Below are 27,792 nucleotides of genomic sequence, written 5' to 3'. Positions count from 1 at the left end.
CCAGCCACTGTGTGGCCAACCCCGCTCTTTGTTCCCTTTTGCTTCCGGACCCTTCGGCCTTTGGCCCAGGTCCACTTCTATTTATTTCATCTTCCTATATATATCCTGTATGATACATTATAGTACCTTAGCTCTAATATCGATTTGACCACAACTCCCCAAGTCCTGACCCCAGCAAGGCAACCCCAGTGAGTCTGAAATGAGGGCCAAGAGACAGCTAGGGGGCACAGCACTCCTTTAGAGTCACTGAGGCCAAATGCCCTACCCTTGGGCCTTGTTCCTGGCATCACGGCCATCGTGGCCTATAACAGTGTCAGGGCATGTCTTTGGGTCGCTAGCATAAGTAGCACAGCGCCACATGGCCTGTATCCCCATCAGGTTCTTCTTCTTTTCCGCTTCTGATCTTCTATTTGTGTTAGAGACCGGATCAAGATGAGGGATTTGTCTCCATGGTGAAGGGCTTTGGCCTCAGCGACTCAAGCCAGGAGCGCTGTGCCAAGTTACACATTGCAAGTGGGGTAGTGGAGCACAAGGGGGGGTTGGGGACCAGATAGGGAATGGATGTGCGGCACAGCGGCACACCAACCCACCACCACAATCACCACCACCTCAACCTCAACTACTTCGCACCACACCTACTCCCACCCAGCAGGATGAGAAATGAAAAAGGGGGGCCAGCAAGTGGCTTCCTTGGACAGAATCAAGACCAAACTGAGAACTCAACTGGGACTTGGCATCCTATAACTCGGTGTGGATCTCCCTGAGGACACTGTGAGGCTACCTTGCCTCCCTCAAGACTACTGCACTTGACCACGCCTCCAGCACACTTCACTTCATGACCAGATCTAAACGTAGTGGAGGGGAAATCTCTGTTACAAAATGCAACTAGCTAATATTATATACAAACGACCCTGCAAACGCGTCTGCAAGCTTCCAGCATGTTCCATATGACTCGTCTGGTCACGTCGCAAGAGAAAATAGAATAGGATACACAATATCACAAGCAACAAAATATTAAACAATAGAAAGTGGCCATGGAAAACCCAACCTGCATCTCCAGCCCAAACCACTCGACACAACTGCGCTCCCTCTATGTCAACCAACTCGCATAGACTACAGCTATCCAACGCAACAAACCGCATCCAATTTGATGGAGAATTGAGTGAGATAGCATTGAGGTGGGGAATATCTGGCACATTTTCCTAACTTTTCAACTACATGTCGCCATGGTCCCAAAATTGGCACATCCTCCAGACCAGTCATATCATAAACAATGGATATTTATCCCTATTTTTCTGAAGCCTGAGGGATGCCAGGGACCTTCTGTGCACCCCATTTCCCATGCATGCACAATGAACATGTGACATGCATCGCAATACACAACTGGAATCTGCGTATCTCTGTGAATACCTCACCGATTCTCCTCACGTAACGTGCGTCGGAATCGCCTCGATGCCCTCTACCATCCATACTATAACCTCGTCACCTAAATCCTAGCCAATTTTCCACTGTAGGGTTTTCTAACATTTTATCCTCCATGTGAGACCCGATATATCACCTGTTCTGGGGTGTCTGTGACCACCACCCCTACAATGTCTGTGCCCTAATTTACTTACTGGCAACGAGAACTAAAGGGGGATCAACTCTAGTTGATTTTATCACTGGGGTGTAACCTATGTACAAGTTAAGTATATATAGTTACAGCGAGAGCGGGCCCATGAATGGCAGGACCGAGCGGAGCAGAGCTATTGGGGTTAAACATTAGCTGATTGAATATTACCGACAAGTCAGGTTACAGGGTTAGCGGGATGGCAGGCGATAACCCAGAAACAGAAAGGAGGGATAGGCCCAAAGGTGGGCTTGCAGGGCAAGCAAGTGAATTGCCCAGCAGAGGCGGGAGTGTGCTAGCAGACATCAGAGCTGTCCAGAAGCCTTCAGGGCTCCGTACTTAGGGAGGCATAGGTAATATATTGAAAAGAGGGGGTCATGACCATTGAGGGAAGCGGAGGTGATTGTGGAATACAGGAGCTCCAAGGTTAGTGAAGAAGGAGTGGAGGTAGTCCAGAAGGATCGGAGGTAGTGGAAGTCGATGGCCATGGATGGATATGACAATTTGATCCAGTCACACGGTATCAGTTATGATGCCATGTGATCTTCTATCATCTTTGATCCGCTTCTACCGGTTATTAGTTAGTTGGCTAGTTACCATCTCTACCATGTATATAAGGAGTATCCAGGAGCAGCTGGGAGTGAGACCAAGAACAATCAGGAAAAATTAGAACAGCAGAAAATAACAATGCTACAAGGCTTCCCCTCAATTCAGTTCTCATTATTTCTCAGGTCCCCAAAAGTATTTTCCATTTTTCTCCATCATTTCTTCCTCAATTTTGAAAATAATTATATATCTTGAAAGCACTTCAAAGGCACTACAGTTCCTGAAAATTTTGATTTTTCCTCATTTCCCTCTATATTCCCCCCTCATTGTTAGAACTGGGTGAGGGTGGTGCAAGCAGGAATCTGCTACTGTCTCCAGGAAACGGAAGGTAGCACTCCAACTCACTCCCCCAAAAAAACTAGGGAAGAAAGGGGGCTGAAAGGGGTGTTGCGGTAAGAACAGGTCCGTATAATCAATGGGAGGGGGGGGGATTTTGGGGAAATATATAACTCTGGTAACTCTTGCTTATCTTCTTTCTGTGGTGGATTTTCCTAAAGTCACGATAGCCCTTTACCAATTGTGTGGCCACTCACAGCACTCAAGTACAAGGACTTCAAAAGTAGTGGGAGGGGCCAAATCTCTGGTCTGTTTCAATCACTATGTACATATACCCATACAGCAAACATACAATCTGTGAAAAGAGTCCGAAATATATGGGTTTGGCTGAGCTAAGCCTCCACCATCAACGGCGGTAAGGTTCGGCTGCCATTGGCTTAGAATAAAATTCCAAACAACAAAGGAAATTGAAAAGAAAAACACAAACTTCCTCATACCACTCCAAACACTGCGTCAACCCTCCGTCCCTTTATCCCACTCGACTCTCCTCATCCATAGCTTTCTATCAATACCAATTTGGTGAAATCTGGTGGAGATTTGACTGAGAACAGGAATTCTGTCAGGGCACACACCCTGACTAGCCCGGACCCGGACCCGCATCCGGACCCACTTCCACCTGCCGTGCTTCCCGCACATGCGCACACTCCGTGTGCCACATGCTCTGGGCCCAGTTCCTACCCCTTCATGTGACTTCCGGGTATCCCCGGAAGTTTTGCTGATATTGTGGCCACTGTGGGAAGATGAGAAGTTAGCTTCCTTCTCATCTCCTTACCCACAGTAGGTTGTGCCCTGGATAGGGCTGGTTACACCACAGGCTGTGGACCATATGGGAGGGTCATGGGGACCCGGGAGTCGTCCCCTGACAAATTCTCAGAAACGGAATATATATCTTGATTATCTGTGCACAGGGAAACTTGGGCCAAATAATATGCCATAATTCCAAGACTCCTCCAATGTCTTCTTTAGCTTTTTTATCATTTAACTAGCCCATATTCTCCTGGAATTTCACTGAGAGTAGCTTGCACGTGAGCTTCCACATAGTTCATATTGTCCCATGACTCCCATCATGCCTGATAATCAGAATATCTCCACAACCACTGAACCGATTAGGGTGAAATCCAACACTGAGTATCTGGGCATTTTTCTTGATTTAATGACCCCAAGATCGTCCTCTTCCATCAGCTTTTGACCTTGTTCTCATGGTCGTGGTCAAGTGCACGGACTTTGCTCATGAGGACATCTCAGGTTGAATTTCACCACCAAATCTCAACCAATTCCTTCGCGAAAAGGCTCATTCGGTTTGTACGAAAACCCTCTTTCTTCTTTCCTATTACTCCCCTCTATCATTCTTTCTTCCTAATAATGTACAAGGGCGGGAGCCCAATTTTGATGTATTTGCTGCATAAGGTTCCATGAATTTGAGCACACCCATTATGCACTCCTACAGCGGATGATTCTGGAGGGGAACCAGAGACTCAGCAAGGAGGGGCCTTGGCCTCAGCGACTCATGCAGAGTGCTGTGCCATTGCTGTTTGTCCATTTGGTCCTTAATTTCAGAGGCGTTGAGCAGGAAGTCTCTAGGGGGCATTTCAGGTCAATTTTAGACTAAGGGCCTAAAACGAGTATGTACAAGTGCTGGTATATAATGGAGAGGGTGAAAGCACGAGGAAACAAAGAGAGTCCAAATGGGAACAAAGGCATCCAAATGGGAACAAAGGGATGATGGAAGCGGAGCGGTACCGAAGGTCATAGGTCAGAACCTGTGGTACATCCGAAAGGAGATAGGGAGGGTGAAGCCCAGAGGGGCAGGAAGATGAGGTGAAGTGGGGATGATGACTAACTGGCTAGAATGGGAAGCAGCAGTCCAAATAAGGATGAGGGGAAAGCACGAAAGATACATTACAAATGGCGAAAGTGCCAGGTATGATCTGTGGAGCTCGGAGGTTGTGGAGCTTATGGAGGTTACAGAGGCAGGGTTGAAAGTCCAAGGAATGTAGGCAATGGTGGTTACGTAGTATGAGGTCACCAATGCAATGGACCTAAGCTGAGGTGGAGTCAAAGTCCGGGGTTGGAACTATGATGGAATCTCGGAGCGAAGGTACAAGCGGTGTCCAAGTACAGGGTACGGGACAACAGCGGAAGGTCATAACTTGCCGGAGGTTTGGTGGAAGTGGGTCAGAGGGAGGAGAGAGAAGAGAGGAGCGGGGAGAGGAGTGGAGGAGAGGAAAGGTGTCAGGTCTGAAGGTGAGTATTGGAGCAGACGGAAGTAGGGTAGGAGAGTGATGGAAGGGTGGAGGTGTCATGAGGAGTAAGAGGAGTAAGAGGAGGAGTAAGAGGAGGAGTAAGAGGAGGAGTAAGAGGAGGAGGGTGGCGAGAAGAGTGATGTTCAGTCCAAGGTGAGTATTGGAGCAGATGGAGATAGGGTAGGACTCCGGAGGTGGTGAAGATGGGGGTCCGGGAGTCGGATCGGGATTGGGTATGTATGGATATGACACTCATTCTCCCCCCTGTCATATCCATTCATGGCCATCACCCTCCAACACCTCCAGTCCTTCCAGATTGCCAGCTTGTGCTTCTACTTTGTGAGCTGCCCTCACCCTTTGCTGCACTTGTTAGCTGCTGGCCGGAGTCTCCTGTTTTTTTGGCTTGGACCAGAGCATGAGATCAAGGTCTTATAATCCCCTGTGAAGATGTGGATCAGATTGAACAGGACACTTTCCACACCATCTGTTGCATGGTGGACGATGTTAGATGAGTGGGCAGAGTTGTCCGGAAGTGGAGAAGGGACTCAGGAGTGGAGGGACCTTGGCCTCAGCGACTCAAGTGGAGCACTGTGCCACTGCTTGTTGTCTAAGGTGGTCCTTAACTTCAGGTTAGCAGGGAGAGTCTCTTTGGGGGACAATCCAGTTGTCATGGTCATCGATTTCAGACTGGGGGTACAGGAAACTAAGTACAGAGTATATATATAACGATACAGGAGTGGAGTCAGAGAACAAAGGGAACTTGAAGGAGGACAAAGGGGGACTGGATGAGGGAACAACCCCAAGGGTCAAGGGTTGGATCTCTATGGTGCTTCCCAAAAGGGCAAGGCCAAGAGGGGAAGGAGTGGGGGGGGTTGTGGGGAATGACAGCTGACTAATATGGAAAGGAAGCAGCTGTCTAAATAAGGAAGAGGATTAAATGACACCATACAGTAGAGACTGCAGGGTCCGGAGTAAGTTCTGGAGGTCCGGTCCAGTACAGGAGTCCAGAGCCGGAGGTATGGAGCATCACAAACTCTGGTCTGGAAGGTATGAGGTTGGGATTGGACCCGGATGTCAGGGATGCATCCGGGGTAGAGGGGGTCCAGATGTATCGCCCGGCAGAAGGGCCCTCATGGGGTGCGAACCGGGTGTGCGTACTGGCAGGTCCGGGAAGGGACAGCAGTCCCTGGCCACTTAGACTGAAGTGGAGAATGTGTTATTGTTATTAAAAGGGAGAACTATACTACTTACCTGAAGTGGAGAATGTGAGAAGAAGGTTACTTCTTCGGTTCCCACTTCAGGTACATTTATGTACATGTGGCTTGAGTCACATGACGAGTGCCATGTCATCCTCGGAGACAGCCACAGGCATCTGGGTGTCCCTGTGGGGGATCCCGAGAGCGTCCGCTGCATGTGCGCATGCTGGGCACAGCAGGAAGCCATCCGGGGTGTGTGGGCCGGATGGGTCAATAGTACATTGATACAAAGGAAGGTGGTCCGTGTAGATAAAAGGAAATAAACAAAGAGGAAAGAGATAAAGAAAGGAGAAGAAAGAGAGAAAGGAAAGGGGAAGAGAGGGAGGAAGGAGGAGGGAGAGGGTTGGGCAGCAGGGAGTGGGTGTGGTGTGGCCAGGTGGGTCCGGGTGGACCCAGGTCAGGCGGGTGTGCCCTGACATCACCCCCTCCTTAAGCTGCTTCGCCTTGAAGCAGTCAGGTGGTTCTCTCTTTCTCTCCCTGGGGCTAGGGGATGCATCCTGTGGAATTCCTCGATCCGGTCGGGGGCATGGGCTAAGTGGTCCCGCTGGAGCCACTGGTTCTCTGAGCTTGGCCAACCAACAAATTTTACCAGATACCAGAGTTTCTGGCGTAGCCACTTGGAGTCCAATACCTTCTCGACCTTGTACTCTTCTTCTCCATCTACAAGTTCCAGGCCTGGGTGGAGGTCAGTGGGTCGTTCTGCAATATCGTCCAGGCAGTGTGGCCTGATGTTCGTTATGGATACAACCGGGTGAACTCCCTTCTGTCGTGCAGTGAGTTGGAGTTTGACGGCAGCTGGGGAGACGACTTTGACGATCTTGAAGGGGCCAAGCCATTTGTGGTCCAGCTTTTTGGTTGGATGGTCGGTTGTGTAGTTCTGGGCGCTGAGCCAGACTTGGTCACCTTCTCGATATTCTGGGGCCACCTCACGGTCTCGGTCATAGTAGCGGGCCATCTCGTCCGCTGTGTGTTCCAGTGCGGCCTTCGCCTCCTCCTGCAATTTCATCATCCTTGACGAAAACGTGTCAGCGGCTTCTACTTCGGACGTACGTGTGGGTTCCGTCCCCATTCTGGGGTGTTGGCCAGTATCGAGTTCGAAAGGGGTTCAGTGGGTGGATGAGTGGATGCGGTTGTTGTAGGAAAATTCCGCTAGCGGGAGCCAATCTGCCCAGTCGTCCTGTTGATGGTTGACGAACACCCGGAGGTAGGCTTCAATCTCTTGGTTGACCCGCTCGGTCTGTCCGTCCATCTGGGGGTGGTAGGGCGTTGAGGGGGTTAATTTTATGCCTAGGAGGTCTGCAAGCTCTCTCGAGAAGCGGGAGACGAAGGCGCTTCCTCTGTCACTGAGGATCTCCTCAGGGAGCCCGTGATGCTTCCAGACATGCTCTAGGAAGAGCTGCGCGATACCCTCCGAGTCTACAGTTGTCACAGTGGGGACCACGTGGATACGTTTGGACAGGCGGTCCACTACCACCTGTCAGGGCATGCCCCGACACGCCCTGCCCGATCCCCGCTCCACCTCCCCGCTCCGCACCACCTCTCCCTCCTCTCCCTCTTCCTTTCTCCTGTTCTCCTTTCCTCATTTCTTTCTTTCTCTCTTTCTCTTACATGGACCACCTTTCCCGCTGCTTGATGTATCACTGGCGCACACGCCCATCCCCCCTCCTGTATCTTACATCCCTATACCGCCGCCACCGCCACTGCACTCGCCTTGCACCCACAGCGGGCCCTCCCAGGATCTTCCACGGAAGCACCTGGAGAGCCATGGCTGTGTGCAAGGGTGATGTGGCGCACCCCACGTGATCATTCCCACATGTATATAATAACAGCTGGAGTGGGAACCGAAGAAGTAGCCTTCTTCTCACATTTCCACTTCAGGCTAAGTGGTTGGGGACGCTCACCCCGCGACGGGATCGCCGCTACACATAGCCGCTATCCGTCCCATCAAGTCCCGCACGCCGGGACCTCACTGCTTTCGGAGCTGTCCCTGACACCACCAGGATGGCGTTATATCCCTTGGACTCTGGGAGCTCTCCCACCATATCCACTGAAATTACCTGCCAATGATGGGTAGGGACTTTGTTTGGGGTAAGCTTCCCAACCTTTTGTGAGGGGAAGGATTTGACATGGTTACAGGTGTCGCACCCACGTACGTACCGCCTGACATACTCCACCATCCGGGGCCACCAGTAGTCATGGGAGACAAGTTCCAGGGTTTTCCACTGCCCCGGGTGCCCTGTTGCCTGCACATCGTGGTGTAGCCTCACTAGGTCGTGGTGGAGTTGGGGGTCTTTTGGGACGTATACCCTCCCCCGGTACAAGACCAATTTGCCTTGTCTTTCCCATTCATCTGACCTTAGTGTCCCCTCTCCTAGCTCTCGCATGGCTTTTACTACCCTCTCATAGTGGTCCTTTGCCCTGCATATCCGATCTAAGATGCCTACCTCCTCACCTTCCACTGAGAATGCCTCTGTTGCACGGGCCTCAAACCAGGCTGGTGGAGGAGGGTCAACCCTTCGTTGTCGTCTTTCCCTTTCAGGTGGTCAGCATGATGGGAGAGCGCATCCGGTTTTCCCATGAGCTTCCCAGGATGATGGACAAGGGTGAAGTGGAAGCGGGAGAGGAAGAGGGACCATCAGGCCTGGTGGCAATTTAGCCTCTGGGCCATCCAGAAGTACCCCAGGTTGCAGTGATTGGTGTAGACCTCGACCTTCTCTTCAGCACCCTCTAGGAAGTGTCACCATTCCTCAAGAGCTTGGACGATCATGAGCATCTCTTTGTCATACACTTCGTAGTTATGTTCCATGTCCGTAAAGCTCTTGGACATGAATGCCACCGGGTGGAACTCCCCATTGGGTTGGAGCTGGGAGAGGATGGCACCAGTTGCGAAATTGGAGGCGTCGCATTTGAGTTTGAAGCGGCCGGAGTCAGAGGGGAAGGAGAGAACTGGGGCAGTGGTGACAGCTTCTTTGAGGGTGCGGAAGGCATCGTCTTCGTTCGTGCCCCAGTTCCAGGTTTGGGCCTTTCGGGTCAGCTTGTGGAGCGGGCGTGCCTTCTCAGAGAAGTCTTTGATGAACCGGTGATAGAAGTTCACAAACCCCAGGAAGGACTGCACTTCCTTCACTTTGGTTGGGGTTGGCCAGTCGAGGACTCCATGGACCTTTACAGGGTCCATGGCAACGCTGCCCTCCGAGATGACAAGGCTGAGGTACTCGATCCGGGTCCGCTCAAACTTGCATTTTTCCGGCTTCAGGAAGAGCCTCCTCTTTCGCAGGGTCTCCAGGACTTCTCGGACGACCTTCCGATGCTCCTCCAGGGTGGCCATGAAGATGAGAATGTCGTCCATGTAGCAGACAATGACTTCCCAGTCAATGAAATCCCTAAGGATGTCATTCATCATGGTTTGGAAAGTTGCAGGGGAGTTACACAGCCCAAAGAACATTACCATAGGCTCAAACAGCCCTCGGTTGGTCGCAAATGCTGCCTTCCACTCGTCCCCATCCTTGATCCGGATGTTGTTAAACCCCCAGCACAAGTCCAGGGCAGAGAAGTATTTGGCATTCCGGAGGCGGGCGAGGATGTCCGAGATGAGTGGGAGTGGGTACGAGTTCTTTACGGTGATCTCGTTCAGCTTCTGGTAGTCCTGTACCAGGCGCAGTGATCCGTCCTTCTTCTTGACAAAAAAGACTGGTGCACCCATCGGAGACTTAGATGGTCGTATCTGCCTGTTCTGCAGGTTCTCGTGCAGGAACTTGTCCAGTTCTTTCTGCTCCGGGCGTGAGAGGGGGAAGGTTTTCCCTCTGGGCAGTTTGGCGTCTGGTACCAGATCTATAGCGTGATCCCAGGGCTTCCGGGGGGGCAACTGGTCGAAGGCTTCTTTCAAGAACACGTCCCAGAAGTCCTGGTAGTGCTCTGGCACCAGCATCTCGAACGATGTGGGCTCTGCATCCAGGTCATGGGCCTCCTGGGCCATCCGCTGAGAGGGGGTTGTGGTGGCCCTCAGGTCGTGTCCCCAGCTGGGGGGGATGATTGCAGCGTAGATCCCATCTCCCGGCTCTAGTGCAGGGTCCTGGTCATCTCGTGCTCATGGCTGTCTACAGGCGGACGGGCAATGGGACATGACGACTTTCTGTTGTGCCCAGTCTACCTCTGGGTTGTGGTGTAGCAGCCACGAGTGCCCTATGATGAGGGACTGTCATCCCAGGTTTGCAACTGCGAAGCGGGCACGCTCTGTGTGCTGCCCGAATGTCAGGAGGGCTTCCAGCTCTTCGGTTATGGCTCCATTCTTGTTTGGGGTTCCATCAACGTTACGGACGGGAATGGGTTGCGGGAGAGGGGTCGTCTCGAGCCTGTGCTTCCGGACGAACTCAGGGCTTACGAAGTTCCCAGTGGCTCCTGAGTCTAGGAGGGCTGATACTGACACTGATGCGAGGGAGGTCAGGGCAGTTAGTTTCACCGTAAGGCTGAGGGATCTGGGGGATTGCTTGGAGAGGACATAGATGGCTGGCAGGGATACTGCCACTTCAGGTGCCATCTCTATGGTTCTCTTACTCTCACGGGTTGAGGATGTGTTTTTTCTCCTCTTCTTTGCAATAACTCGGTGAAGTTTTGGCATTGGCATTGACTCACATGCGCTGTGGTATTTACACGAGGTATCTTCTACAGGCACCCAGGATGCATCCCTCACCAGTCACCTTCCTGAAAATCCCCCTGAGCCTCCATCTCTGGCTCTGTCCCTTCCATCTCTGGCCCTTCAGTCAGCTGCCTCTTCAGCCCTTCCATCAACGCCCAAAGGTCCTCAGGGTGGAGACTGTCAGAGACCAGGTTCGAGACGAAGGAAAGTCTCCGTGGCGGAGGGCTTCAGCCTCAGCGACTTATGCCAAGAGCGCTGTGCCTAGTGACACGTCCGTGCCCTAACTTACTAACTGGCAATTAGAACTGAAGGGGGATAACTCTAGTCGATTTTATTACTGAAGTGTAACCCATGTACAAGTTGGATATATATATGGTTACAGCGCAGATGGGTCCGCAAATGGCGGAGCCAAACGGAGCAGAAGGGTTAAACATTAGCCAACTGAATATTACCGACGAGTCGGGTCACAGGGTTAGCGGAAAGGCAGGCGATAACCCAGAAACGGAAAGGAGGGATAGGCCCGAAGGTGGACTCTGCAGGGCAGGCGAGTGTATTGCCCAGTGGAGGTGGGAGTGCGCTAGCGGACGTCGGAGCTGTCCGGAAGTCTTCGGGGCTCCATACTTAGGGAGGCGTAGGTAATAAATTGAAAGGAGGGGGTGGTGACCATCGAGGGGTACCGAGAGGATTGCGGAATATGGGAGCTCCGAGGTTAGTGAGGAAGGAGCGGAGGTAGACCAGAGGGATCAGAGGGACCGGAAGTCGATGGCCAGGGATGGATATGACAGAGACGTCGCACCTGGCGGACTCTGGGGTGCAGGCAGTCTCGTAGGATGTGCCCCTGGGTGTTACAGTTGTAGCACCGTCTCTGGTCAGTCCTCGAGCAGTCGAGGTCCATCGGTTGGGGGCCCGTCCCTGTCGTGGGGCGGGCTACTGGGGTGGAGGGTGGAGGCAGTGGTGCAAGTCGTGGGGGCCTGGGTGTGGGTCGTGCCTGAGGTGGGGTTGCGATCGACGGGGGTCGAGTTGGCGGGAGCATGGGTTTGGGTGGGAACGCGTGTGGTTGAGTGGCCTGGAATCGTCGCCACTGGTTGTCCAGGAGCGTGGCTTTGCGCTTCCACTTGGCCCAAGTAGTGGACATGGGGCAGAGCCGGTATATGCTCTCCCGGAGGTGGGAGTTGATCACTTGCTCGAAGCGGTCGACCAGTCCTACGTCACCCAGCCTTGAGGCGGGTCCCAATATCTCGAACTCCTGGATCACTTTATCCACGGAGTCGCTTCCCTGGTGGATGGCTGCCAGCTTCTGTCTGGCTGTGGCCTCCCGGTTCGGGTCCTGGAACATGGTGTCGAGTTCTGTGTTGAACTCGTCCATGGTGAGGGGGGGGGGAGCCGGCTGTCAGCAGCGTGATCGTGCGTTGCGTGGCCCATGCCCCTGCAGGTCCTCCTTTCATGTAAGACAACACGAACAGATCTGGGAGAGGGCAGTGGGGAACTCAGCCATGCGAACATGGAAATAAATCCCGCACTCGGCCTTAAAACGGTCAAGGTCCTCACTAGCTCCTGAGAAGGGAGTGGGGGGGGGGCGACCTTGGGTGGTTTGGGTCTGGGTGCAGGTGCAGGTGCGGGGGTAGGCATGGGGGCAGGTGCTGGTGCAGGTGCAGGTGGGGGGTGGTTGTGGGCCTGGCTCTCCACAATGGCTTGGAGCTCTTGGAAGCGAGCCAGCAGTTCTTCATACTGCTCTTCTGACACCATGGCTGGGGAGGCAGGGGAGATGAGGTTGAAACCTTCTTCTGCTGTCAGGGATGCATCCAGGGTAGAGGGGGTCCGGATGTATCGCCCAGCAGAAGGGCCCTCGCGGGGTGCGAACCAGGCATGTGTACTGGCAGGTCCGGGAAGGGACAGCAGTCCCTGGCCACTTAGACTGAAGTGGAGAATGTGAGAAGAAGGTTACTTCTTCAGTTCCCACTTCAGGTACATTTATGTACATGCGGCTTGAGTCACATGACGAGTGCCACATCATCCTCGGAGACAGCTGCAGGCATCTGGGTGTCCCTGTGGGGGATCCCGAGAGTGTCCGCTGCATGCACACATGCTGGGCACAGCGGGAAGCTGTCTGGGGTGTGTGGGCCAGATGGGTCAATAGTACATTGATACAAAGGAAGGTGGTCCATGTAGATAAAAGGAAATAAACAAGAAAAGGAAGATGAGAGGAAAGAGAGAAAGAAAGGAGAAGAAAGAGAGAAAGGAAAGGGGAAGAGAGGGAGGAAGGAGGAGGGAGAGGGTTGGGCAGCGGGGAGCAGGTGTGGTGTGGCCGGGTGGGTCCGGGTGGACCCGGGTCAGGCAGGTGTGCCCTGACACCGGAGTAAACTGGAGTCAGACCGGAGGTAGTGTTGGATGTTGTGTTGGAGCCAGAGGTAGGGTGGGCTCTCAACAACCAACAGGGGGAAGAGGAGGTAGAGGATGTGGAGTTCTGGAGGAGGAGATGGAGGTCCAGAACAGGAGCGGAGGTCCGGAGTTGTATGGATATGACAGACAAAGGGTTTTGTGGTTTTATCGAGAACTCCATGTGGGAACCATCTGATGAGGATCTTGATGCCTTTGCAAGAGGTGTGTATTGCCTATTATGGCTGAAACTCGAATATGTGATGTGCAGCTCCAGATTTGGTACTACGGTTCTACTCTTAAATCGGAGTTCAAATATTTCCGTAATCTTGATGAAGTGCCTATGGATCTGAAGTCGGAGTACTTGCGAATCATGCAACGAGCCTACATGCGGAATTCCTCCGGTATTCGTCCACACATGGCCCAGAACTATCGCAAAGTAATCGGAATACTTGTTGCTGCAAGCTGGAGTACAACTCCTAGGAATTGCTGAGGATGAAGTCTGCTTGACACTAAAACCCATCAATTCGATAGTTCATCTTCCCTCTGACATCAAGCAGACTGTCAAGTTCTACCATGCAACAGTACAGGAGTTCATTACAGGAGATCCTATCGGCAAGAAACAAGACAAAGTATTTTTTATTCATGATGTCGAGGGGTATAGCATTGGATTGCGACTTTGTTAGAACTGGGCGAGGGCAGACGATTCTGGAGGGGAACTGGAGACTTAGCAAGGAGGGACCTTGGCCTCAGCGACTCAAGCGGAGCGCTGTGCCATTGCTGTTTGTCCATTTGGTCCTTAATTTCATAGGCGGCGAGCAGGAAGTCTCTAGGGGGCATTTCAGGTCGATTTTAGACTAAGGGCCTAAAACGAGTATGTACAAGTGCCGATATATAATGGAGAGGGCGAAAGCACAAGGGAACAAAGGGAGTCCGAATTGGAACAAAGGCATCCGAACGGGAACAAAGGGGTGACAGAAGTGGGGTGGTACTGAAGGTCATAGGGCAGAACCTGTGGTACATCCGAAAGGAGGTAAGGAGGGCAAAGCCCAGAGGGGCAGGAGGGTGAGGTGAAGTGGGGATGATGACTAACTGGCTAGAATGGGAAGAAGCAGCAGTCCAAATAGGGATGAGGGGAAAATGCGAAAGATACATTACAGGCAGCAAAAGTGCCGAAGATGATCCATGGAGCTTGGAGGTTGCAGAGCTTATGGAGCTTATGGAGGTGGGGTTGGAAGTCCGAGGAATATTGGCAATGGTGTTTACGTAGTATGAGGTCACCAATGCAATGGACTAAAGCTGAGGTGGAGTCAAAGTCCGAGGTAGGAACTATGACGGAGTCTCAGAGCGAAAGTACGAGCGGTGTCCGAGTATGGGGTATGGGACAGTGGCAGAAGGTCATAACTTGGTGGAGGGTCGGCAGAAGAGGGTCAGAGGAAAGAGAAAGGAGAGAGGAAAGGGGAGAGGAGTGGAGGAGTGTCAGGGCACACCCGCCTGACCCGGCTCCACCCGGCCCAACCTGACCCGGTACCCCGCCGGTCCACCCTTCCTTACCTCCTCCCCCTTTCCCTTCTTCCCCCTCATCCTCCCCTCCTCAGTTTCTCCTTATCTTACTTCTCCTTTATTCTCTCTTTATTCTACATGGACAACTTTCTCTGTATCAATGTACAACTGACCCATCTGCAGCGCGCCCACCATGTACCCGGCCCGGGCACCTCGGGCGACTTCCCGCTGTGCCCAGCACGCGCGCCTGCACCGGATACCCTCGGGATCTCCCATGGAGACACCCGGGTGGTTACGGCTGTGTGCAAGGGTGACGTGGCATCCGTCATGTGATCCAAGCCGCATGTATATAAACGAACCTGAAGTGGGAACCGAAGAAGTAGCCTTCTTCTCAACTTTCCACTTCAGGTAAGTAGTACAATATTTCTCCTCTAATAATAATAACAACTTTCCACTTCAGTCTAAGTGGCCAGGGACCACTGTCCCACATCGGGCCTGTCAGTACGCACGCCCGATCCGCCCCCCGCCAGGCTCTCGGTCCCGGACGCTATACCCGGACCCCCTCGACCCCGGACGAGTCCCTGACAAGGAGAGGAAAAGGTGTTAGGTCCAAAGGTGAGTATCGGAGCAGATGGGAGAAGGGTAGGAGAGTGACGGAAGGGTAGAGGTGTTGTGAGGAGGAAGAGGAGGAGTGGGGGGAGGAGTAGGAGGAGGGTGGCGAGAGGAGTGGTGTTCGGTCCGAGGTGAGTATTGGAGCAGACAGAGATAGGGCAGGAGAAGGACAGAGGAGTGGAGGTGGCATGAGGGGTGAGAGGAGGTGTGGTGTCAGGTGTGGTGTCAGGACTGAAGGTGAATATTGGAACGGACAGCAGTAGGGTAGGACTCTGGAGGTGGTGAAGATGGAGGTCCAGGAGTTGGGTCGGGATCGGGTATGCACGGATATGACAGACTTCTTCAATTTATAAATGATGTCATTCAGAAGAACAAGTTTACTGAACTTCCTTTGGGAGATAGAAGGAAGTGGGAGCTCTTTCAGAGCAAGCAGAAACCTAGAGTTGTCATGCTCCACAACTTGTTCTTACACTTGGACCCTTCGCTGCTCTTTTCACCGGAATTTAATGAATTGCAAAGAGAGTTTGAACAATTCTTTTCAATAAACTTCCTCTCATCCTTGTCATGGCCCTGGGACGAGGTGATGGCGATGGCGACAATTTGTTTATTGATGGAATGGAAGTTGAGTGCACATGTGGGTTCTAAATCAATTGTATTTCATGTATCTCAATTATATGACATCATTCTTTGCATTATAGAATCACACATCAATAGCACTGGTAGAGGAGGCACTCACTTTCACATGGAGGTTGGGTTCCGATGCCGATCCTTGGCATGTTTATCAATCAGGCCTTCCATTCACTTCATCATCACTCCTCTATGAATTCTATGCACAGAGGGAATTAGTGATGCGTAAAAGATCATCTTAACCATTGTATAATACATTCATTTTTAACATGATTAAAACTGTGTTTTACAATGTGGTCCATTGCATTTTACCAGGATTCCTTTACCACGTTAAAGGAGGTAGATGACCTGTTTTTTAATGATTTCCCACCACGATAACGATTGTAAACGGTCAATTTACAAGGGTGCATTTTGTAATTTACCAGTCGGATTTCATCATTTACAATATTGTTAATTTGGTGAAAAACGTGGTTATTTATCGTCATTTACAACTACATTTATGGCGATATACAGTGGAGACTCTAGGTTACGTTGCGATGAATAGCAGTCATTGCAAGTGAGGAAATGAACCAAGTTGAGGTGAACAAAAGACAGAAAGGTCAATTCGAGGAGTGACGAAGAAGAGCCGATCTGGAAAGCATAATGCAGGATTGAAGCCTTGGGCTCACGAGAAAAGTATGGAGTTGAGTGCGAGCAAGAGACGGGTAGCATAAAAGTCGAGCATCAATTTGATTTTGATGAGGTTGATTTGACAGAGCATAACCTAATGAAAGTGGAGGAAGTCTTGGGCTGTGAATAAGATACCATAAGTGAACTTCAACCCTTGTGCACAGCTTCATGAGGTGGTCTTTCCTTCTGAGTGGGCCAGGTTAATCGATTCAGACTTTCTTCTGTTGTGGGGCCATCATAGTGACGGCCACGGTTTTTTGGCAGTACTAGTAGATGTCATATCCATACATCCTGACCTCCGCTCCGGGCTCCCGGAACCCCAAAACCGATTCCGGAGCCCTACTTCCCTTCCATCACCTTCTCCTTGCTGACTCCCAAGAGGTTATCCCACCTCTGGCTCCAACACCACCTTTGGTCTGACTCTGGAACATCCCAGGTCCAACCTCAACCTCAACACCTTCCAGACGAGTATGCAACACCTATGCTCCTGACTGCGGAATCCTGTTCGTGTCTCCGTCTCCAGAACCTCCGGTCTTAGCTCTGACCTCGGACTTTGACCCCACCTCTGCTTATACCCATTGTATTGGTTAGCTCATTCCATTTAATTATGTTTGCCAATATTCCGGAGTTTAACTTCCGAGTTCGGACTTTCCGGACTTATGTCGGACCTTGCAACTATTGCATTGCTCCATTCAATTCCGCTATACTCCCTCATTCCTATTTGGGCTGCTGCTTCCTTTCTATTGAGTCAGCTGGCCATTCCCCACTCCCATCCTCCCTCCTTCCTCCCTGGGCCTTGGTCCTTCACTCCTCCTTTGGGAAACACCATTGAGTCAAACCCTTGACCCTCAGTGTTGACCCTCCTTTCAGCTCCCTTTGTCTCCTTTCGGAGTACCCTCGCTCCTTTTGATTCCGGACCCCTCTTTATATACAATGTGCATAGTAACTTGCAACCTCAGTCCGAAATCGACCTGAATTGCCCCCAAGAGACTTTCCCTCTGCTAGATCCGAAATTAGGGACCCCCAGGACAACCAGCAATGGCACAGCGCTCCGCCTGAGTTGCTGAGGCCGAGGTCCTTCCACGCTAAGTCTCCGATTCCACTCCGGAGTCGTCCGAATCCACCCATTCTAACAGTAGAGGTGGTTGTCATCAGGCCTTGGTCATTATCATTGCTTTCAAATTCCAGTCACATTTTTTGGTTACTAGCACAGGGGGAAATTAGCAAGGCAGCAGAGGGGGAAGATGTTAGATCAGGTGGATTCAGACGACTCCGGAATGGAAACGGAGACTTAGTGTGGAAGGACCTTGGCCTCAGCAACTCATGCAGAGCACTGTGCCATTGCTGGTTGTCCTGGGGGTCCCTAATTTTGGATCTAGCAGGAGGGAAGTCTCTTGGGGGGAAATCAAGTCGATTTCAGACTGAGGTTACAAGTTACTATGTACATTGTATATAAGGAGGGGTCCGGAATCAAAAGGAGCAAGGGTACTCTGAAAGCAGACAAAGGGAGCTGGAAGGAGGAACAACACTGAGGGTCAAGGGTTTGACTCAATGGTGTTTCCCAAAGGAAGAGTGAAGGGCCTGTCAGAGACCAGGTTGAGACGAGGGAAAGTCTCCATGGCGGAGGGCTTCGGCCTCAGCGACTTATGCCAAGAGCGCTGTGCCAAGTAACATGTCCATGCCCTAACTTACTGACTGGCAACCAGAACTGAAGGGGGTTAACTCTAGTCGATTTTATTACTGAAGTGTAACCTATGTACAAGTTGGGTATCTATAGTTACAGCGAAGACGGGTCCGCAATTGGCGGAGCCGAGCCGAGCTGAGCTAACAGGGTTAAACATTAGCCGACTGAATATTACCGACGAGTTGGGTTACGGGGTTAACGGAAAGGCAGGCAATAACCCAGAAACAGAAAGGAGGGATAGGCCCGAAGGTGGGCTCTGCAGGGCAGGCGAGTGTATTGCCCAATGGAGGCGGGAGTGCGCTAGCGGACATCGGAGCTGTCCAGAAGTCTTCAAGGCTCCGTACTTAGGGAGGCATAGGTAATAAATTGAAAGGAGGGGGTGGTGACCATCGAAGGGTACCAAGGGGATTACGGAATACAGGAGCTCCGAGGTTAGTGAAGAAGGAGTGGAGGTAGACCGGAGGGATCGGAGGGACCGGAAGTCGATGGCCGGGGATGGATATGACAGGGCCAAGGCCCAAGGAGGAAGGAGGGAGGATGGGAGTGGGGAATGGCTAGCTGACTGAATAGAAAGGAAGCAGCAGCCCAAATAAGAATGAGGGAGAATAGCAGAATTGAAAGGAGCAATGCAATAGTTGCAAGGTCCGACGTAAGTCCAGAAAGTCCGAACTCGGAAGTTAAACTCCGGAATATTGGCAAACGTAATTAAATGGAATGAGCTAACCAATACAATGGGTATAAGCGGAGGTGGGGTCAAAGTCCGAGGTCGGAGCTAAGACCGGAGGTTCCGGAGTGTAAGGGATGGGTGGTGGAGTGATGGTGCATGCTTTGCACGCTTACTTTATTTGTTCTTTATTCTTTGTATACAATGTAAACAACTGTATTTACATATGTATGGCTCGGGCTCGGGTAAAGGGTTCTGAACTCTTTACTCTCAACCCAAAGTCGAATCATAAGCTCCATACAGCCTAGATCTTGACTACTGAGGACTGAGGAGTCAACCCAGGCCAGCACCCAACTGGCCTTACATGGAGACAGAGATGCAAACGGGATTCCAGAGCGGAGGTCCGGAGTTGGGAGCATAGGTGTTGCATGCTTGTCTGGAAGGTGTCGAGGTTGAGGTCGGACCTGGAATGTTCCGGAGTCGGACTGAAGGGTGTGTCAGAACCGGAGGTGGGATAACCTCTTGGGAGTCGGCAAGGAGAAGGTGACAGAAGGGAAGTAGGACTCTGGAAGTCAGGTTCAGAGTTCCGGGAGCCCAGAGCGGAGGTTGGGATTGTACAGATATGACAGAAGAGGTAGTTGGGAGATAAACTAATGAGTGCACATGGGGCCAAACTACGCCCTAAGCAGATGCACAAGCTTTTCTACCACAGGTGTGACCCTTGGGTAACATAGATTCCTGTTTGCTGTGAGAGGCTTGATGACTTTCTAAAATAAATAAATGCTATTTCTCATTCACCAATGAGTTAAAGACATGTAAAGATGTGTTGAAACACGTCCCGATGGAAGCCATTCATGGCATCACTGTCAGTGAGGCAGCATGCCCAGTGTCCATATTCATAAGTACTTGCCACTTCTGAGAAGAGTAGCTAGTTGCATAGCGAAAGGTCAAATTGGGAGGAAATGAGCAGGTTGCAGAACATGTATGGTATGGTGGAGAGGATAAGGCACTGAGTGGAATGGAAACTGCTGAGAACAACTTAGTCCAATTTCAGTCTAAGTGCCACAGTCTCTGCCCACCTACCCTTACATCTTTAACTGCCAGCTTCCATACTTGGGGCTCCTCATGACAAGAAACATTCCTGACAATTCCAACCATTGCAAAGTCGCGATCTAGTTTACTAATGTCTACAACAAGCCGTACCAACATATACTGTGGTATAATGACCATAAGTTCAGTCGCATGTCGCACAAAGGTTTTGAACTGAACCAAAAGTAGTATTGTCGCATGTCACAATGAAAATTTGAACTAATGAAGAAGGATCTGCAATTATATTATATCCATTGTTACCACCCATCCCACCATCTATTTCATGCCACTAAATCGATGCATCAGGAAACCCCCAAGGCCGATTGAAGTGGTTGAGAGCAATTCAATCACTCAATCTGCCCAATCTGCCCAATCAACTACTCTCAATCATCTCAATCACCACAACCACACATAGATACGTCCATGTGTGTGAGTCCATCATTTGCATCCAGGTGCTGTACAGTTTCAAATGAATGGGTTTGTGACTTAGAAGTTTTTTCTTTGCTCCAACTCATGCACTCCACTACACTCTCTCTTCACATGCAACACCAAATTAACAACTCACAATACCCAAACAAACTGAGCTGTGGGAACTGCATGAACAAACATGATGATGTGTGTCTCTTTTTTTTTTTCCAGTTGCTTTCACAATGCGATGTTTTCTACTCCACCCCAGATGTTCCTTACTTGAAAAAGAAAGAATGAGGGTGGGTTTGCCACCCAAAACTGCCCTGTGTTGTATGTCGAGTCATAAGTATGGCAGTTCACTGTGTTTGTTGCTAAACTGACTACCTAACCACCCTCTTGCGCTTGTTTACATGAGCCACCACCATTCCGCGATTGCCTGGCCCTTCCCCAATACCCTCTAATACATCCCCCTCCATTCCCATGATTTTTGTATGTTTTTTTCCATGCCATTTCCAACCTCCAACCAAACTTCTCACATGCGACACTATCCCCAACTTCTTACCACATGTACTCAACAACCACTCATCCGTTTCCGTCGATCTTAGGCTTGTTTGATAGAAGATAACTAGCTCTACCTTTATGCCAGGTTTGGTTTCAAACAGTTCAGCGGTTGAGGCACGCGTCTACTTTCTTTGATTACATTGTACTTTCCTCTTCTCTTTATTTTGTGTTTCATTTTGCATTACATTGTGTTTGGGTACTACTGTAATAACTTGTATCTCCCAAGTATGTACACAACATAATGTTCAAATATAATAACTTTATTGATAAACTTCAATGCGGGAGAGAATGTGATAGTGCACCGATACAACCAACCATACAATCACTGAGTCAGCTCAATCACCCTGACATTAAGATAACGAGATAAATGTTAGCATGAGGGGAAAGCTTGCAAAAATATTGTACAAATGGAATGATTATAAGAAGCTTATGTGTTCATATGATTAAAGTTGAAGAAAGTTTGCAATTGTTGTGGATCAGCTGTCAGGACACTGGGAGACATACCTGGTACCTCCATACCCATCATAGGTGGGAAATGGTGTTGGTGAGGGATGAATGGGTAGCTGAAAAATGGAATTGCTGGGGTTGAAACAAGTCCATATGGCATGCCATGAAAAGTACTGGCAGGCTGGCTGTTTGAGGGGCCAGGGAGAGATGCAAAGATATTGGGATTGTGGATGGAGATGGGAGGGAACCCCACAAGTCCAGCATTGCTAGGCAATGGTTCTTCTGCCACTAGAGTCGAGACACTAGTAGAAGAGACTTGGCGATCTTCCTGGGGAGCAAAAGATTCACCGTTTGCAGACCCAGCAAAGCAGTCACATTCAGACCCCACCCTACAACGCTTGGCCACCTTCTTTCCATCCTCACAATCCTCTACAAGAGTTACAGCTTTTCGAGTGCGCTTCGGCTTTTGAAAAAAACACACCTGCATCACCAGATGACAATATGGCCTCCTCATTAACAGCAACAACAATAATGTCGCTTCCAGAAGGCCTTGACTGTATGAAAAGCTTAGGTTGATTATCGGCTCCAGTGCAGGAAGTCCACAGCATCTCCCAGGTGTCCATCTTTTTCTGCAAGTATTCCCCCAAAAAAACATGTGCTAGTGGGAGGTTGTCACACCAATTCACAAGCTGTTTCCCCTGCCGGATCAAACGAGCAATGAACTGGTTCCACTGGAAGTTCTTTTTGAAGGGCATGCTGGCTTGCTCTGTCAGAGACCAGATCAAGATGAAGGAATGTCTCCATGGCAGAGGGCTTCGGCCTCAGCGACTTATGCCAGGAGTGCTGTGCCAAGTAACATGTCCATGCCCTAACTTACTAACTGGCAACCAGAACTAAAGGGGGTAAACTCTAGTCGATTATTACTGGGGTGTAACCTATGTACAAGTTGAGTATATATAGTTACAATGAGGGTGGGCTCACAAATGGTGGGGCTGAGCAGAGCAGAGCTAATGGGGTTAAACATTAGCCGATTGAATATTACCTACAAGTTGGGTTATGGGGTTAGTGGAATGGTAGGTGATAACCCAGAAACAGAAAGGAGGGATAGGCCCGAAGGTGGGCTTGCAGGGCAAGCGAGGGTGTATTGCCCAGCGGAGGCGGGAGTGCGCTAGCAGACGTCAGAGCTGTCCGGAAGCCTTCGGGGCTCCGTACTTAGGAGGGATGCAGAGGTGATTGGGGAATATGGGGGCTCCGAGGTTAGTGAAGAAGGAGCAGAGATAGTCCGGAGGGATTGGAAGCGGTGGAAGTCGATGGCCATGGATGGATATGACAGTATCCCCTTCTTAGGCCTGAACCCTTGAAGCCCCAGAATTAGTAAGGTGAGGGGAGCTGTACTTACAGAAAAGAAAAAAAATGAAGATGGAAGTGAGGAGTGGAGAGGAAGGGAGAGATGGGAGAGGAGTCGGGGTTCCTAAGGAGCTTCAGGTCCAGGCTTGTCTGGGTACCGAGAGTGGAACGCTTCGACGAGGTCGGAGGCATGATCGAGTTCACCAGCAAGGAGCCATTGTGTCTCCTCATTGGTCCCTTCATAGCCTAGCCACTTGACCAGGTAGAGCAACTTGTTGTGTCTACATTGGTCGATCTTGGAGTCGAGTATCTCTTCAATCTCGAACTCCATCTCACCTTCGATTTCTATGGGAGGCAGAGGTGGCTGGTGGCGGTTTGGAATGACATTCAGGACAGAGGGTTTGATCTGCGAGACATGGAATACCGGGTGAATGGCTCGCATGTTTTCTGGCAGGTGGAGAGTGAGGGAGTGGATTCCAATGCGGGCAATGATCTCGAATGGGCCGAGGTTTTTCTCAGAGAGCTTTTTGGAAGGTCAGGTGGAGCAGAAATACTTGGCCTTTACATAGACCAAAGTTCCTACTTCGAAAGCTGGGGCAGGACTCTGACAGGAGTCTGCCGGGCCCTGATAACAGATCTGAGCAAGGTGCATTTCCTTGCAAAGGAAGTGGTGGAGGGAGTCGAGATCTACAGAGTACTCTTGGGCGCATACTGATGTTAGGTCTCGCTCCGGGTGAACAGTGTCAGGGCACACCCGCCTGACCCTGCACCACACCCCGCGCCGTACTGCCCTACTCCGCTTTCCCCGCTATCACCCCCCGTCCCTCCTTTCTCACTTTCCCCTTTTCTCTCTATTTCTATTCTACAGTCGATTTCCCTTTTCTCCATGTACCACTATGTACCTAATCCTGCTCCCCTGATCGCTGCACCCGCCGCACACACACTCCTGCCTACTGAGCGGCCACCTCCGGGATCTCCTGCAGAGACACCTGGGGAGGCGCGGCTGTGTGCGGAGATGATGTGGCTTCTCCCACGTGACCCTGACCGCGTGTATATAATAGCGCCTGGGGTGGGAACAGAAGAAGCAGCCTTCTTCTCAACTTCCCACTTCAGGTAAGTACCATAGCTTTCCCCTTTTAATGATAACCCAACTTCCCACTTCAGCCTAAGTGGTCAGGGACGCTCACCCTGCGACGGGACCGCCGCTACGCATAGCCGACACCTGTCCCATCAAGTCCCTCGCGCCGGGACCTTGCCGCTTTCGGAGCTGTCCCTGACAAATGGTGATGTTCGGGTGGTAGCCTTTGTTGGCGAAGAACAGAGAGATGCCTGTGGTGGCATTTGGAGTGTTGTTGTAAGTGAACTCCGCAAGAGGTAGGAGTTCGGACCAATTGTCCTGCTGGTAGTTACTGTAGATGCGCAGGTACTGCTTGAGCATCTGGTTCATCCATCTGGTCTGACCATCTCCTTCTGGATGATAACTGGAGGTGAAGTGGAGGCAGATGTTGAGGGCCTTACCAAGTGAATGGAAAAAATGAGAGACAAACTCCGGACCCCTGTCAGAGGTGACGTGGGAAGGAACTCCGTGCTTGGAGAACACATGGAGGAGGAAGAGCTTGGCCAGTTCCAGAGAGGTGATGGTATCATGGGTAGGGATGAAAATGCACTGTTTGGACAGGTGGTCCACAACAACCAAGACGGAAGTGAATCCAGAAGAGGAGGGTAGCTGTTCGATGAAATCCATGGAGATGCAGTTCCAAGGACATTTAGGGATGGGAAGTTGTTTGAGCAAGCCGTAAGGCTTATGATGGGGAACTTTGGCATGGGCACAAGAAGTGCAGGAGGAAACGTAACTCTTGACGAAGTTACGGATGCCCAGCCAGGTATACTCATGATGTACTAGATCTAGAGTCCGGTTTTGACCGAGGTGTCCGGAAAGTTGGTGGTCATGTTTGTCTCACAAAATGCGGAGATGGAGATCATTGGAATCCGGAACGTAAATGCGGTTGTCCAGCCTTAACAGGCCTTCAGCATCAACGGACTAGCGGGAATTGGGGAGGTTGGGGGAAGTGAGATGAGAAGAGATTGTGGTATCGGAGGAGAGGGAGGCTAGAATGTCTCGATGGAGAGCCTCTGTGTCGACGAGTACGGCTGCTTGGATTACTGTCGCAGCTAGGAACATGGCTCGTAAGGACGCAGTGAGCTGCTCTGAAGTGAAGACTGGTCGGAAGTTCTGTGGATTGATGCGAGCGTAGTCCATATCCCCTTCTTTGGGATAGCCGTCCCAGCGTCTAGTCAATGCATCTGGTTTTACTCCGAGTCTTCTGGGACGGAATCGGACAGTCATGTGGAACTGGGAGAGGAACTCTGACCAGCGGGCTTGCCACCGGGTCAAGAGTTTGGTGGTGGAAAAATACTCGAGGTTCTTGTGGTCAGTAACGACATCAATTGGAGTTCCTGAGCCTTCAAGATAGTGATGCCATGATCGGAACGCATCGTGAATGGCGAGCAGTTCCTTATCATGGGTGTCGTAATTGAGCTCCAGCACCGAGAGTGTTCTAGAGCAGAAAGCAACAGGGCAAATCTCTCCGTCATTACAACGGATGGACAGGATTCTGGAGATCACGTAATTGGAGGTGTCGGTTTCTACAATGAGGGGGGTGTCAGGTAACCAATGTGTCAGGATGGGAGCAGAAGTGAAAGCAGAGCGACAGTTGTCAGAGAATAGCCAGGGGGCTCCTCCTTTACACATAAGGCGCGTCAAGGGGACCACAATGTCGGAGTATTGGTGGATGAAATGCCGATAGAAGTTAGCAAAGCCAAGGAAGGACTGGACATCCCAGACTCGTACCCAGCCAACTCCGCTACGTGGACGTGCAAAATCTCGACTAAGTTGTTGTATTAGAATTCAGTTGTAAAGTCATGTTCAAGAACAAAAAGTGTATTACAATACAGAAGTCACATGCGACGGACATAAACACAAGTCCGATCACCTACTCCGGAAACCAACTCGCGACACTTCGCTCCGACGACTGGTGCAAAATGGCAGTGGCAGTACCGGCAATTGCCGAGTTCGACATGAGAGAAGGAGATTGCGGACACGTGAAGTTCCCACGAAAACATAAGTTGCACAATGGATCTTTTGGTGTTAATCCATGCAGTCTTGTACCCAACCCAACCCATAGCGCTTGGGGAGCACCTTGAGGGCTGTGAAATTAACACCTGGGCATGGGCGGAAAATCAACCCTTATATATTACTTTGATCCTAAAGTATAGTTCATGCTCAGTAGTATAGGTGGCACAGCGTGAGTTGACGATATGATGTTTTTGGCTGCGTATGTTCGATTCTCACTCAGTACAACTTTTTTGTGTTCTCCTGTGGAATAGTTGTAAAATTTGTGCACACTAAAGAGCAAGGAATGAGAAAAAAGTTTTATCGGCTGAGAATCGAACATACGCAGCCAAAAAATATACCTAGCTCATGCTGTGCCACCTATACTACTGAGCATGAACTATACTTTAGGATCAAAGTAATATATAAGGGTTGATTTTCCGCCCATGCCCAGGTGTTAATTTCACAGCCCTCAAGGTGCTCCCCAAGCGCTATGGGTTGGGTTGGGTACAGGACCGCATGGGTTAACACCAAAAGATCCATTGTGCAACTTATGTTTTCATGGGAACTTCACGTGTCCGCAATCTCCTTCTCTCGTGTCGAACTCGGCAATTGCCGACTGGTACTGCCACTGCCATTTTGCACCAGTCGTCGGAGCGAAGTGTCGCGAGTTGGTTTCTGGAGTAGGTGATCGGACTTGTGTTTATGTCTGTCGCATGTGACTTCTGTATTGTAATCCACTTTTTGTTCTTGAACGTGACTTTACAACTGAATTCTAATACAACAACTTAGTCGAGATTTTGTGCATCCACGTAGCAGAGACGGCTGGGTACGAGTCTGTGGACATCCTTGACTTTATGGGGCTCAGGCCAATCTTGGATGGCTTTAACCTTCTCAATGGACATGGTGAGTCTGGAGGGAGAAAGGCAGTATCTGAGAATTCCATAGTGTCTGTCCGTATGAAATTTGCATTTCTTCGGATTGGCGTATAGGCCGTGTTTGCAGAGTCTCCTAAGAACTTCTTGGACATGCTCCTGATGTGAAGCCATGTCTTCCGAGTAGGTAAGGATGTTGGCTAGGTAGACTACCACAGAAACGTCCAAGAGGTCGGCAAAGATCGTGTTGACGAATCGCTGGAAGGCCATGGGTGCATTTGTGAGACTGAATGGCATGACAAGCCACTCATAGGAACCATAGCATGTGCAGAAGGAAGTCTTCCATTCATCGCCTGCTGCAATGCGAACCAGGTGGTAAGCATGCTGGAGGTCGAGTCTGGTGTAGACTGTGGCATGGCTAGGTGCGTCAAGGAGGTCGGAGATGCAGGGGAGTGGGTAGCAATCCTTTTTGGTGATCTTGTTTAGCCCTCGGAAGTCAATGCAAAGACGGAGGGATCTGTCTTTCTTGCGGACGAAGAGGACTGGTGCTGTGTGAGCGGAAGTAGCAGGACGAATGAAACCGGAGGCTAGGTGTTCATCTAAGAATGCCCGGAGGGCCTCAAGTTCCGAAGTAGAGAGAGAGTACATAGTACCCAAGGGTGGTGAAGTGCCTTCCTCAAGGTCGATCTTCAGGTCGTGCTCACAGTGCAGTGCCAGCGTCGAGGCTTTGCTCTTACTGAACACATCCACAAACTCGTGATACTCCTTCAGAACAGCTGAGAGGTCAACGGAGTTGGTGTGGGAAGAGGCAGCCCTCAAGCAGCTGTCCTCGGAAGGGATGGTTAGGCTGAAGGATACCAATCCTTCAAGTCAACAAGCCTTCGCGAATGTGGAACAACTGACGAACTCGATAGATGGTAACGGAGGAATGGGAGCCTGGGGCTGAGGTGCTGGCGGAACATCAGATGGTTGGATGTCGGACGACGGCAGTGGTACTGGAGACGATGGGGGAGAGCTTGGAGTAATTGTCTTGGTAGGTTCGGAAGTTCAGAACGTAATACTGCTTGAGACCCAGTCAATCAACGGATTATAGTGGGTAAGCCAGTTGTGTCCTAGGACTAGGGAACATGATCCA

The 27,792-nt window shown here is 50.7% G+C and overlaps 2 protein-coding genes across 2 annotated transcripts; one reads left to right on the top strand and one right to left on the bottom strand.

The window, feature by feature from the left end:
* Nucleotides 1-13,300: 13,300 nt before the first annotated feature.
* On the top strand, nt 13,301-13,790 carry EI90DRAFT_3117967 (uncharacterized protein; the record flags this gene model as incomplete). Its single annotated transcript, XM_039063048.1, has 3 exons — nt 13,301-13,529; nt 13,594-13,691; nt 13,746-13,790. 3 exons carry the CDS (start codon nt 13,301-13,303, stop codon nt 13,788-13,790), a joined length of 372 nt encoding a protein of 123 aa, XP_038920771.1.
* A 7,513-nt stretch (nt 13,791-21,303) lies between these two features.
* EI90DRAFT_3117966 (uncharacterized protein) lies at nt 21,304-22,078 on the bottom strand (the record flags this gene model as incomplete). Its single annotated transcript, XM_039063047.1, has 2 exons — nt 21,304-21,752; nt 21,805-22,078. 2 exons carry the CDS (start codon nt 22,076-22,078, stop codon nt 21,304-21,306), a joined length of 723 nt encoding a protein of 240 aa, XP_038920770.1.
* Between the last annotated feature and the right edge of the window lie 5,714 nt (nt 22,079-27,792).

This window comes from Cantharellus anzutake, assembly GCF_015039405.1.
Source record: "Cantharellus anzutake strain C23 chromosome Unknown EI90scaffold_7, whole genome shotgun sequence".
In the NCBI taxonomy this organism is placed as follows: domain Eukaryota; kingdom Fungi; phylum Basidiomycota; class Agaricomycetes; order Cantharellales; family Hydnaceae; genus Cantharellus; species Cantharellus anzutake.
The sequence above is the reverse complement of the archived record's forward strand: the minus strand, read 5'-3'. Positions and strand labels throughout refer to the sequence as shown.